General features: G+C 44.2%; 1 protein-coding gene across 2 annotated transcripts in view; it reads left to right on the forward strand.

Moving 5' to 3' along the window:
* Positions 1-12,800, forward strand: part of LOC119388841 (uncharacterized) — a 36,447-nt gene extending 23,647 nt beyond the window's left edge. The window contains exons 1-4 of one of the 2 annotated variants that reach the window (XM_037656227.2): positions 9,688-9,860; positions 11,179-11,241; positions 12,128-12,184; positions 12,594-12,800. In XM_037656227.2, the coding sequence (XP_037512155.2) occupies positions 9,765-9,860; positions 11,179-11,241; positions 12,128-12,184; positions 12,594-12,692 (315 nt within the window). In that variant the 5' untranslated portion in view covers positions 9,688-9,764 and the 3' untranslated portion in view covers positions 12,693-12,800. Of the gene's footprint in view, positions 1-9,687; positions 9,861-11,178; positions 11,242-12,127; positions 12,185-12,593 lie in introns of those variants that run through there. The other variant, XM_049414756.1, reaches the window with a different exon arrangement.
* The last annotated feature ends 1,522 nt before the right edge of the window (positions 12,801-14,322 follow it).

Genomic DNA, 14,322 nt, shown 5'->3' on the forward strand with positions numbered 1-14,322 from the left:
CTTACTAGCCGTGACGATACGCCCATTATGATAATGTTTTAAAAGATGCAACTTCAGTCGAGTCAACAAAACTTAGAATAACAGGAGCTGCGCAATAGTTGGTTGGTATTCATGTTAAAAAGACCGGGCGTGCAAACACGGACACAAGAGAGAAGTGAATACACCACAAACGCCGACTATCAACAAAGGCATTGCCTGCTTTTTTTTTTCTCAGCCCGGATTCGAGAAAGCAGAAATGACTGATGGAATGCGGATATTTAAGAAAATGATGGTAAGGAGGTCGCTTTCTTACCCCATCCCTCCTAGTACTGAGTCCTCTTTTATTTGCTCATAAGCATCAAACGCTAAACCAAAAAGAATGTGCAAAAGATATTGCCACCTAACAAACAGGTGCAGCTTGCTATTAAATTCTGCAGTTTGGCATGTCAAATAGACGACCTTATTTGACCGAGAGACGTCGTTTATTAGAAGATTTTGGGTGAAGTCTTAACCATATGGGCTTCCATAATGTGCACGTAAATATAGTTCTTGCAGTTCGACCCCATCTCAATGGGGCCTCCATGCCCAGTACCGAGATGGCGATCTCGAATTGTGTGGTGCAACGCCCTAAGCCACTGTGCATACACGACATGTATTGATGTTTGCTATAGTTTCAGATTCATTAACATTTGACGTAGGTGAAAGAGAAAGATGCTAGGCCATCTGAGCAAAGGCCAGTCTTAGGTACTATTGCTCTCTACTGAAAAAGACAAAAACGCCATCCTGATTGCCACACGGATGACTAGTAGATCATAATAGGGGCATTTAGGTTGTACGTATACTTCTTTACGTTAGCGGCTTGCGGATACCGGAAGGAATCTGCGCATGCGCAGGCCTTTACGGAACGTAGACTTTTACGGAACGTAAAATACTCGCCGGGTAGGCATTACGTTCACAGTCCCATCTCGCTAATCCACCTTCGTGGCTACTCGCGATATCCGCTTTGCGGAGACTCCAGCAGCCGAGTTAAAATAAGGCGAAGTGCGAGTGCCAATTGCGATCACCTTGTTTCAGCCGGATTACCGAAGCTAGAGCAACCTAGAATACCGAAGCTGTAAACGTGAGATGCATAAAGCCCCTCACAGTCTGAATAGGTCGCGCCATCTAGCGGGGCCAAGACGAACCAGGCAAGCACAAAATTGTTATTGCAGAAACATCGTGCTTTCTACCTCAAGTGTAATTGCCTTGCAGCGGCATAATTAAGAATGACTTGCAGTTTTATTAACATTTAATCTCACGGCGAAAAAAAAAACGTGTCCATGACTGTGGTTGCACGAAGCGTCGCAAGATTTCGACACCATTGTCCGGTAACCCGATATTCCTGCACCCCTTTACGTATACCGTGTACTGCACACGCAGTACAGTATATGATTCTGCCGCAGCGGTAATTCAGTATTACCTACATTAAATATCGTTTGAGTGCAGTTGCCATCATCATTTGGTGGTTTACGCAAACGTAAACGTATACGTTTACGTACGTTTACGTATGGGGAGCTAGAGCTTTTCTAAAACATGCGTTCCGGTAACACGGTAAATGCAATCGGGTATTCCGGTAACACGATAACGTTAAAAAGTACACGTACAAGCTAAAAGTCCCTAATATCACTTGATGTGTACGGTATGAAGTTCGCGACCGCGATAGCGCAGGTCTCACGGCAGTGTCAGTGATTCCACGAAGTAATCAACTGAGGAAATCAACATTCGACGGTGCAGTCACCAACAATAAGGTATTTAACGATAAGTTAGCCGAGAGGGCGGGTGTTGTAGCGCGTATCCTATGCAGGACTGAAGAACGGGCAGGAAAGGTGTGTGCGTATAGGTCGTGAGGCAGATTAAGATTGCAGCTGCCAGACGAACCATGGCGCCACAAGATTTGTAAGAAGAAGACGAGTCAGAGGAGGCCCATAAGTGTGACAGTAGTTCCCAAAGGCCTAGTATACAGTATATAACTTTCTGTCTCATTCACTCAAGTTCACCACAGTACCTTGGTGTCAAGAGGCGCATCTAAGTGATTCAATAAGAACGGCGCGCAAGATTCCGTCATGCAGGACGATTTATCACAAGAGAGGACGCCGCTCGCTAACGGTATTCACCGTTTCTTGAAGCTTTCTTTTTCCTGCGCGCGACAGGGGCGTCACTCCTGTGTTGGCAGACCTGTGGAGCACGCGGTTGTCAAATGCGCCGCCTCCCTCAATACATAGCGCATGCTTTGTTACGCAGATACACAGTACCACAGAACAGCATCACACTGAATTTCGTAAGTTTTGCCACGTAGCATTACGTTACAGTGGCATAGCTAAGTTATTGAAACCAAGAATTACGCATTGTCAAACCGTGGAGGTTCTTGTCGAAAACAATATTGAAATCACTTTCACACACACACACACACACACACACACACACACACACACACACACACACACACACACACATATATATATATATATATATATATATATATATATATATATATATATATATATATATATATATATCTGGCTCTTCGCAGGCATGCTTCTGCGACAACCACGACCTGGAATTCGAAGACAGTGGTGCGACCAACGCTGTCATGCATTGGCTTTACGAAGTTTTGAGGCCCGACGCATGAACCAACAACGTTCGGCAAACAATGAGTTTGACAAAAAGGCTTCACCGTGGGCAATTCCGGTGCAATATAATAAAAAAGAAGCTATGTTCAGTCTGTGTCGAGAACTGATATTTATAGTTTAAGGAAGGGCGTATGTTTGCAACATGTGGTAATAAAGACAACTTACCTGCGCATGTTTGTTTATTGGAGCTAAAATGGTTGCTTGGGCGAGTTGGTATGATATATTGGAGAGGGGAGGTTGTTTTTTTGTCAGAATGACTGCACGCGCAATGAGCATGCTTTTCGGCGATGATTCTGTTAGTTTATTTTCTTCGACTTGTCCTGTTTTGTTTCTTCTTTTTGTTTTCAACTGCGCAGGCATATAATGCGTGGTTTGACGAATAAACTTTTGTTGTAAGTCAGCGCTGTTGTATGTATCATTCTCTGCCTCGTCTTTTGTCTTTCGCGCTGTTTCCCTCCAATATGGTTAATGGAGTAATGTTTTTGTCAATGCAAAAAACGTTTCCACAAGTTCTTCGAGAAATATAGGGACGTCAGGCAACAACACTAATTCTTTCAGCTCAGTCGACAGAGTCCTCCCTACAGGAGTGATGTTAAACTTTGACTGATTCATTACCGGTCCAATCTAATCTCAACATGAAATATATTTTGTAAGAAAGCTTACATTAGCACATTTCAAACTCTGATGCAAACGCTAATTTCTTTTTTGAGCTTCTCTGTCCTACGGCTTCATCACCCCTACCACTAACTTCTTCTGGGATAAAGGAAAAACTACGTCTCCCGGTAGTTCAACAAAAGCGCATCCCCACAAGTACGAAGATGGCTGCTGAATATTACCCACCATCTAAGAGAACTTTCCGAGTCACACGAAACGAGAGCTGGAAACCGGTTTCAGAGTTGTTTTAGGGGCGTAGCTCCTCTTAGTCTAACCTTGTCACGTCTCCGTTGTCCGGCTAAACGGATCTCCCGTACAGTACGTGATATGTATCGCCCTCTCCTCTCCTACGCTTCCCCCTCTTTCTCCTCTCCTACGGTCCCCCCCCCCCTATCTTGCCTCGCGGCGCAGCGGCGCCGACGCAGGCAGCGTCGCGAGGCAGCGTCGCGGCAGCGTCTTGATTGAAAAAACCGACCGCTCGCGCTGCACAACCGTTCTCTGACCACCCCGTATATATAGGCACTGGATTTTGACCTCCAAGGTAGTGCGTGTGTGCGATTTCTCCTGTGCGTGATTAAACAATGAAAATTCACAGCGTACATGTAAAATTAAAGTGAGCTGCAAGTCGTCATAACTCTCATCGAACCTTTAGTATAAACGCGCCCGATCTCACGTCGGTGATGATGTACTGGGCAGAATTCACGGATGATTCACGGTTTACCGATGAACCTCCGCAGCTTCGCCCACTCATCATCATTCACTCCGTGGATATACTGTGATTTTTTTTGTCTTTTCTACATGGGAGCATTTATTTGTCGTGCCAAGCCCGGTGCTGAGACATTTTCGTAGCTCACTGAAACAAAGACAATTATACAATTGGTGCGCAGTAGCTTCCTTGCGTCACCTCGTAGCACATATGCACGTCATCACGCAATTCACACCGAGTGTTATGGGAATTCAATTAAACGCACAGAGGCAGAACATCTATGCCAGTTCAAATATCAAACGAAATAATTGTCTGACAGAGTTCTTTGAGCCTCGCAGTGAATCACAATGACAGAAGCTGATGTCACAAATCAGAATATCTCGCTGCAATGCCCCACATAGATAATATTTTACCATGGTTGAAACGGGGAAGAAGGCTGCAGCAAGACCGCAAAATACGTAACTCTTTCTTTGGGCGAATTCGTGGCCGGAAATAGAAAACTCAAAATACGAGCGATACACGCTATGCACTGGTAGCGGAGAGAACAGTCGTCGGCCGTGGAGTAGCCTGATCAGTGGTCAGGCCCTTCGGCATTTATACATTCTGTGGGAATGCTATAACCCCTTGTAACGTCGTTTTTGGCGCATGACACACGCGTCCGGCGGATTTGTCGCAGTTAGGGTGTTTAGTTTCACCGTCGAGCGAGAGATGGTGCCGTGGGCGCGTGGTGGCTAAGTGGCGCCGCTTGACGGCAAGCGAGGTTATCCGGGTGATTGTGAAAGAGCACTTCCTCTCTATGGCAGCTTGGCGAGGTGGGATAGCATGATAGCGACGCGTTATTTATTTATTTCGTTGCGTACTATCCAAAGGTGTGTGCTATCCCACATGCACGCACCTTCGTCACTCCGTATTTGAAGGCGCGTCGTGCGTTGCGTTTGGGTGCCTGCTGGGGAGGGGGTTGGAGGACGAGCGCGCGTGCATCGACGGACATGGCAGAAAAGCATTGAAACAGTGTGTATTATCTGCAAATAATGAAAACAAAAACGGCTACTTGGTGTGCCAAACCAAAAGTTGAAAAGTAGCCGAAAGTAGCCATAGATTCAACCAGAAATTTTCGTCGCCAGACGGGTTCATAAGGTGCCCAATTCGGCGCAAAGTAGCTACCAAAGGTAACCCTGTAGAGACCTCACAAAGAGATATCTCTCAAAGAAGGCGGATCATGCAACCAGGATTCACGCGACTAGAACTTCGTGACTCCGACACTTTTCTTTTTTAAGCGTGATCTTAGCACATTTCATAAATGTAACGCATAATTTGATCCCTGTCCGTTTCGCATTCACATTTGTTCCCACGCTGTAGACGATACGAGAGCTATAAAGAAAGCAGTTTATCTTCAAGTTCATTACACTGTGATAGATATCGTTAATCTCCTAACTTCTTAGATGAGTTTTCCAGGCATATTTCCCCTAAGCAGTGCCTAGAGGCGACGGAGCTTGCTATGGTGCAACGTTCAAGTCTATGCCATATCTGCAGCTTTGCAAACAAAAGCGGAAAAGCAAGAGATATTGCACGAGGTCAAAGCTTCGTACAGAGCATAAAAAAGGAAGAAGCAACAGCTCCACAGCCCTTCATTGAATAATGATAACGTATGTTTACACAGCACCATGTGTAAGCTGCCATCACCCAATGAAAAGAATCCTTGGTACCAGACAGCACAATTTACTAGGCCCTTACACTACAGTAATTCTATAACAAATGTATTCGCTCTTTATCACAATCTTCATACGATTTTTCTGAAGTTTAACCCTTCAGTTTTAATATAGAGTGCGCCTTTCTGGCCAGTTTCTACTGTTTAAAGAAATTCTTGAACACACCAATATCTTTTTTGCTTTCGAACGCCTGACGCCGAACATAAACTATACTGTGTACAGTTACCTCGATGTGGCTTAACGCGTTGTTTTAGATGAGTCCGATCAAGGGGCCTGTTATATTTTTCTTCATATGGACTATCAACTGGTCGATATCATAGTGTATTTAAGATTTTCAATATACATTAAAGCTGAGTAAATATATCGAGACAAATATCAAGGTCTAAGTATCCACAGCGACACTCGCATACATAGAAGCAATTTTCAGAGAACGTATTTAACTGCGATAATATTAAGGGGCACTGACACGGAAATTTTCAGTTGCCATTTTTTTGCGTCAAATGAAAGATCAAGCACTCAATAGCCTACAAAAGGTAGTGCTAAGCGCGAGTGCACCATGAAAAAGTAATTACAGTGTGTTTTTAAAAGCTAGGTTCGGTTCCTACTGTACCCTGACGTCAGAACATGTACGAGCTACTCGTCAAGTGCTCGCGCAAGATATCGTGACGTTTCTACGGCCGCTCCGCTTGGTGACGCACAAGCGACCATTGCGAATGTTTTGGTGACGCACAAGCGGCCATCTTGGAAGTTTTGGTACCCAACGTGATCACAACTAGCCAGACTGCTGCGTCAAGTCACCAGAATTAGTATGGTAGCCTGACGTCAAGCTGGTGTCGTTGTCCCGAGGTGCGCCATGCAAAAATTGATTTATTATCAAAATAAGATATCTAATCAGCATTTGGTGAGCTTCAAGCTTGCTCAGAGCCATCTCTGGATACAGGCGATTTCTATAGCATAATAAACTCGCCTTCGAAAAAAGGTGTCAGTACCCCTTTAAAGTACTCGAAGCCGTCTTTCGGAAATGGTTATCACTGTCATCTATCTTGAAAAGTCCTCTCTGGTGTCATTTCCACGTGCCCAGGCCGACTCATTATTGCCAGTTTCACCATAATCACAAGCTCCGCCACGAGGTGCGTAGACAGACATTTTTTCGAGAGTTTAGCCCCCACCCCCATCCCCTTCTTGGCTGCGCCAGTGTACGCCGAAGTGCTACAGTGGTTACGGTCCTCGGCGCCTGACCCAAAGGTCACGGGTTACATCTCTGCCGCGGGAGTGGCAGCGATGAAGTCGAAGTCTAGAGGCAAGTGTCAGTGTCAGTGGGCCTTAAAGAACACCAGATGGTTGAAAGTTCTGGAGAGCTCCACGAGAGCGTGCCTCATTAATCACTTCGTTGTTTGTTCACGTGAAACCCCAGATATTTTAATTACTCTTACCTTCATCACAAGGCGAAATGGAAAACAGAGCTTGGTCTGCAGGCTCCCCTACAGAGCTCCCCTACAGTGAGGTCCTAATTTGGGCCACTGAAGGAATGCGGAATTAGAGGCCCTTTTCGAGCGAGATCGCGTAACAGCGCTTAAATATTCGTGCTTGGTGTCGCCAGGGCCTAAGCTCAAGGCATTCTGGACCAAGGACATCTCTCCCGAGCTAAGTTTTCAAAAGAAATATTTTATTATCTCTTTTTGTCTTGCGCTTTCCATAGGTACGCAGTTTGAAAGACCAGCGCGAGACAGAAAAGTTAAGGCATTTCTTTGGTTATCAGCTCTCTCCGAAGGCATCCGCCAAGAAGTTGTTTGCCCAAATTTTCCAGTTTCCAATAGCCGCCACACAACGGCGAAGCGTCGGTCAATTCCTACATAAAGAGAACTTTATTACGGTTGTCACGGAGAGAAAAGTAAACGACTTTTGAAATAAAAAATATTGCTTCAACTCCTCTCAAAGCGCCACACGTCTAAAGAAGAGTGCCTGCCAGTATTTACGTTTTAAGCAATCACCCGCAGCTGAGTCAACAGTGGGAGGGGTCAGAGCTTCGGAATAAGGCTGGAGTAAAAGCAAATGTGACCGATCATATCTGTTCGGAGAAGCTTTCTGGTGACCATCGTGATGTTCACACTATCCGCGGCCGTCTTCTTCCTTCTGTTGGCTATCCCAATTACAACTGCAAGGGACACATGCGCGGCGCCTCCAGGTGAAGTTTACTAGTATTTTTCGCACTGAAACAAAGAGAGCTAAAGACAGGATGTTGAAACAAAAACGACATGCGAGGCGCTGCACTAACAACCACGGCATTATTGTGCGGAAATATATTTGCTCCCAAAAATTACTGGTTGATAGTTCAGCGCCTCAAATGTTCTTTGAGCATCCTGTCTGCAGCTTCGTTTGTTTCATCTGGCGAGTTTGTTGGTACATCTTTTCAAATTACTGCTGCGCTAAAAAATAGACAAGGACAAAACAAGACCAGTAAGAGCACTCGACCTTCTCGTCTCCTTTAGTGCTTGTGTGTTTTTAGCGCCGCAGTGATTTGAAATCTTGTTTGTTCCCGTCCAAATGACATACCAGCCGGCCCAGTTAGGAGCGCTGTCACTAGTAACTTCGTCATCACTGGATCGGCGTGTGTTAAAGGCGCTACAAAGAACGGCCACTCTTTGGAAATAGCAGAGCAAGCACGGAGCGCGTGAGATTGTTCCTTCGCGAAGTTTTTTTTTTTCGCCTTTTCCACAGGAATTCTGTAATTTCATACAATGACAGATTTCTGACAAAAAAGGCGGGCCGATCCCGAAAGCAGTGCAATCTAACAGAGCGTCTCGATAAATCACCTGACTAGAAATGTCGTACTTACTTGCTTACTATGAGAACTTTGTTAACATTCACTAGTTTTCGGTATGTTACAGATAATGCTCACTAGTGTTCGGTGATGTTGGCTAAACGATTGCAATATTATCTAACGTTTGTTATAAGGTCTTGTAGCAACGGCGTTGTCCTCCTTCAATAGCAATCTAACGACTGAGTTGCTTAATAATTCTTATTAAAAGTAAACATATAAGCTGAAAAATGACGTGCGTGCGGATGCCTTCATTAGTAGATAGAGGCTATATATATACACAGCCCGCTGATTACAATGTGCAATACTGGTTAAGATTTATAATAAAGTTATCGCTGTGAGACGACGGGTTGGTGTCTCGGCAAAAAAAGAAATAAAATCATAAGTGTAGTTGCCCGCGAACGCGCCATTGAGGAGTTTTCAAATACTCTAAACACATGAATTGACTGTGACGTCATGTCTGTAGCGCCAGAAAATTGTTAAGCTTCTGACTACTTTCTGTTCTATGTCCCGAACATTGACATCAAAACATGTGTCCCTGAAAAATGGCGCGTTGAAAAATTGCGCACGCCTAAAGTTCGTTTTTTGTCATCGTATTATACATACCTGCCATGTTAGCACCTTGTTCTTTCTAATTATTTTTTTTTCGTTTCCTGTATGTCTTCTTGTCTGTTGTTCCTTTATTCACAAAGACTGACAATAGCAGTATGTTATACAACCACGCCACTGCTCTTCATTAACGACAAGCATGTTTCTTTCCTCCCTTGTTCTCGGGTGGCGTAACGAAAAAAAAAGTGTCAGTACTTAACTATACTTGATGATTCGTGCCGCAATGTTCTGCATTTCACGCTGGGTTGCGAAATGACATGAGGAGGATAGACGCACCAAATGTTCAATGGAAATCTACAGGAATCGTTGGGACAAGAGACAATTTGCTAATCGTGGTCGCAAGAGACGCCGACCCGATTCCTGCAGTTTGCGGGGCTTTTGCGTCCGGGGTCAAATTGTTCACTTGTGGGTGTCACCTTTCAACCATCATCTGATCTACCCTACTCGCATGTCAACTTATGCTGATTACGCATGCTTTATACTGTACTGAATAACAAAGCCATTACGAGCTCCCTGAAAAGGAACCTTCTACGAGCGTGCCCACAAGGTATGTCGATTGACTAGTGCCGATCATTTTGCGTCACTGATCTGGGGCGTGCTATTGCGCAGCGAAGACGTTGATGCTGAATGTGCTGAAGCCGACCTCCAAGGTCTTGGTGGATTGCGCCGGGGATGTGATCATTTCCTACAAGGCAAACGCCAGCCTCCTTAGAAGAGTAAGTTAGCAACTCAAAGAGATGATTACAGTCCATCTACTCTGCTACATATCAGAATAAATGCAGCATTTTGCTTTCGTGCTTTGTTCTTCTGATCACATCGGTGAGGGGTCGAGGGGCAGTTACACTTCTTTTGACAATACGTATTCGCACGAGGTATATCAACAAGAAGGATAAAAACGGCTTGTGGCTGTCGGTCCAACTCTTATTGACGTCATCAATTTTAAAGGCGTCCATGTGGTTCCCATAATTTTTAGCAGAAAAAATATATTGCACGGTGTTCTCACAGAGCCAGCAGCTTAGCACATCAAGGTTTGGGAAATTTTGCTGAACAAATATGGCCAAAGCACGAAAACAAAAATTCTATGATTCGCTACGACACAGTGATAGTGAGGCGCTAAAATTGATGAAACTGGGACCCTTGTTTTTTTATGTGATAATGAATTTACAATGGCTAAATTAGGCATAATACATTTCTTATAAAACAAGGTTTTACTGGTCATTGCTGCAGCTATAAGCACTTCCTAGAATGAAGTTTCGTTCCCTCATTAAGATCGGTTGCCTAAATACTACATGAATACTGTCTATCCTGACATGTGCACACCTATAACAGTGTTTCATGCCGCGAGGCAAAAGGAAACGAACCAAGCTGTTTTCTGACAAGGCCTACAACCTGGTTCTTGATAATCATGCAAGATGTGTATCAATTACATGCCAAATTTAGCAGAATTAGTAACAAAAAAATAAACGACTTCGTGCTGATATCGGATGCTGATAATATTATCAATGGACATAAACAATTGGAGAGGTAAATATTTCTAGGAATAAATAAAGCGAAGCTATTAATGTCCATAACGTTACACCTAGAATGTGGTGTGCCCCGCCACGGTGGTCTAGTGGTTATGGCGCTCGACTGCTGACCCGAAGGTCGCGGGATCGAATCCCGGCCGCGGCGGCTGCATTTTCGATGGAGGCGAAAATGTCTGAGGCCCGTGTACTTAGATTTAGGTGCACGTTAAAGAACCCCAGGTGGTCAAAATTTCCGGAGCCCTCCACTACGGCGTCTCTCATAATCATATCGTGGTTTTGGGACGTTAAACCCCAGATATTATTATTATTACTAGAATGTGGTGAACTACAGTTGAACGGCACAGAAGTAGATCGGTGGTCATTTGTTTTAACTTTGATCGCCTCATGGGAAGAACTTTTTTTATTTGTTCGCCGTATGCGTGAGCGAAGTTCCCTCTTCTTTTTTTTCCTTGTCAACGCGCCGTTTCGTCGATTTTGACCACTTGCCGTATATTTCTCTTTGCAACAGGTTGTGCAAGTCGTTTGCGAGTATCATGACGAATGCCACGGATCAGTAGCGCACATACAAGAAGTACGTAACGCGTGCACATATAACATATTTTCCTCGTTGACAACCTTTATAAGCTTAGAAATCATGGGTAGTCGGTGATGAATGCCCATCAGAAGGCAAGCACTGGACGGTGTTTGACGGAGTATGACGCAGCGAGTGTGTGTTCGCATGTCTTGGTATGTTGTACGATATAGTTACTGCTAAAAAAAGCAATGTATTTTTTTTGTCGAGCTAACGTTGGGGCCTTCAGTAACGGCGCTTCACAGCCGTCAGGTATGTGGCTCCGATGAATACAGGGGTATCTACACGCAACAAAAGTTTAGTCGCCCTCCCCCCCACCGTAAATTCCACAATATGCCGCTGGCTGTCCAAGCCTAAAGACCGTGGCTTTATTTCTTAATGTGCAGAGGAAGCTGAGAAGAGGCATCGCTCGTGAATGCATGCTCAAAAAGTTCCTCGGTGCGTATGTAAGTGTAACCCACCGCTTCTTGTTTTTTTGTACTCTTTTTTAAGCGCAAGTATTTCCTATGTATGCTTAATCAGCTGAGGACAACCATATCCAACGTGAGGGATGTAAAACATGTGAAACTAGATGGCGTTATAGAAACCAACTAAAAGCAAGTTATCCGCTACCTACGCGTATGGGACTGGTGCAGAAACTGGTATCATTTCGAACAAATTCATGGGAGTGTTTAAAGAAGCTCACATACGGCTACCTACAATATTTAACGCGAAAATCAAACCTTCAAAATCTAAATACAGGAAGAAAGACGAATTCTTCCGAACAACGCCTACAATGCGCTTTATTTATTTTATTTTACCTTAAAGGTCCGAATGCATTGCGTATATGACTCGGGTCGAATCAGGGAAGAAAACATGGCTTCGTTTATTTGTTATTGTTTTTCAGCCTGCATTCAACATAGCAGGGGGCACTGATGGATTGTGGCTCGTCAAAAGGATGCTGGTAGGAAATGAAATTTTTCTGGCGAGAGCCTATATTAACACATGATTCTTTTTATTTTTGCAACAATGCACGCACCATATCTATGTATATATATATATATATATATATATATATATATATCTATATATATATATATATATATATATATATATATATATATATATATATATACGCAGAGAGAGAGAGAGAGAGATCTCTTCCCAATGAGTCACAATGCTGTTTTGCGATTATATTTAGCAGGTGTGTTCAATATCCTGCAGCACGCTCACTCGCTAGACACGACAGCAAAGAAAAACAGTTTACAAAAGACGTTAAGAATTACTTGCATGTATATGTAACGCTCAGCTACGGCTACTGTTAGCTACGGCCAGTGTTTTATTGCATAAAAAACGTCTGTTTTCGTTTGCAGAACTGCTTCTGCAACAATCAGGAGCTGGAATTTGAAAATGACGACGTGACCAACGCTGTCATGCATTGGATTTATGAAGTGTTGAGAGCGGACGCCTGAACAATGCTTAGACGTTCCAGTGGAGAAAGAATTTGTCAACGATACCTCGCTTCTGTCTTCATGAAAGTGTAACAATAGCAATAAACGACGTCGTCAGACTGAGTACGGAACTGAAGGGACTTACAGCAGTTTCTTTTTTGGCACAATTCGTGTGTTTCATAAATCGAGGCACCGCCATGCGGCTTGAGGCGGAAGCAGCATCTCGATTATAGTGAACTAGAACATATTTTGGCTCTAGTTCACTGTAATCTCGATTATCGCCAGCAGCGGCCGCCATTTCTCACGCGCGGAGTTGCTTGAACGTCGTCGTCGTTCTTTTGCAAGTCGACGTTTACTCTTTTTTTTATTCCGCGCGCATACCCTCGAGTTCATTCGAATGGCACCGCGCATCAAAGCGCCTTTCCGAAATAACCGCATCTGCTGTGTGCCCGCCCCATTGCACGGAAAAGGGCTTCCTTGGAGACAAAGGAGAAGACAGCCACGATAGATAAGGATTTCAGTGCTGTCATAGTGTCGCGAAGTTACAGGAGTGGGGGAAGGGGAGAGGGGGAGGGGAGAGGAGAGGGGAAGTGGGAGAGTTGGAAAGGGGGAGAGGAGTTGTGTGGAGAGGGTTCGCGCATGCGCAGTAGGGGTGGTCACGCCGCACACCACCACCGGATTGAACTCCGCAATAAGATGCTTCGCATCTAAAATTAGGATCAGAGCAGGAATCGAAAGCAAGCATTCTGCGTGGCAGCCAGCTATTCTGCCACAGAGCCACTCCAGGTGTAGAAACTGCTTGGGAAAGGCACCTTATGCAGACGTAATGGCAGTGCAACGTCAATTATGGTTGTAGTGCTGGCTATCTAATTTTATAACAAAGGTATAAACACTACATATGTACTCCTACGATGCAGGCGTTATGTCAGGTTAACGTCTGTGGTTCCGGTGTTGGCTCCGCTTTTATAGCAGTCTAATAAACATTACATTTGTACTCCTGTGATTCGGTAAGCTATATACGTGTTGCTCGACCCCGGAGGAGTGCGCTAACGAAAGTTACGCATGATAATCACACCATCATACCATAAAGTGCACTTCGTTTCGATAACACTGACGTGTGGGCTCTAACGTGAGTGCTGACGTTACATCAGACCATAAGTTACCCTTTAAACGTCAGTGTTATCGACGTGCCTGGTAAGTCCAGGATCTGCACACAGCTACTACACTTACAATAACATGTCCATCCACCTCGTAACGCTTGGCTCAAAGCCAAAAAATACAGCATAGAACTACTCGCTGACTGCTTCGCATGAAACCAATTCCGACAAGGCGTGGGATCTGCCGAATTTTCTGGAGCGTACCGTTTTCTTGTTTCAATACCAAATTTGGCTTAGATATTGAGCAGATGTGGTCTAAGCTGTTCGCAGCTCAATAATATTCCTGTAATTCTTCAGTCATACACGCCCTCAGAAATGTTGCCGAAATGTTTCATGTTTGCATTTTTTTTTCGTTTTAATATTGCACTATGTATGAATGTCTGAGTCATGAATACTTACTTTACAGAAGGTATCTTTTGCGTAAAAAATATTTTCAGACCACGGATGATTCTAAACTTTACGATGAAAAATCAGAAGCTTGAGGAAATGGTCAT

Source organism: Rhipicephalus sanguineus, chromosome 4 (genome assembly GCF_013339695.2).
Source record: "Rhipicephalus sanguineus isolate Rsan-2018 chromosome 4, BIME_Rsan_1.4, whole genome shotgun sequence".
Lineage (NCBI taxonomy): Eukaryota > Metazoa > Arthropoda > Arachnida > Ixodida > Ixodidae > Rhipicephalus > Rhipicephalus sanguineus.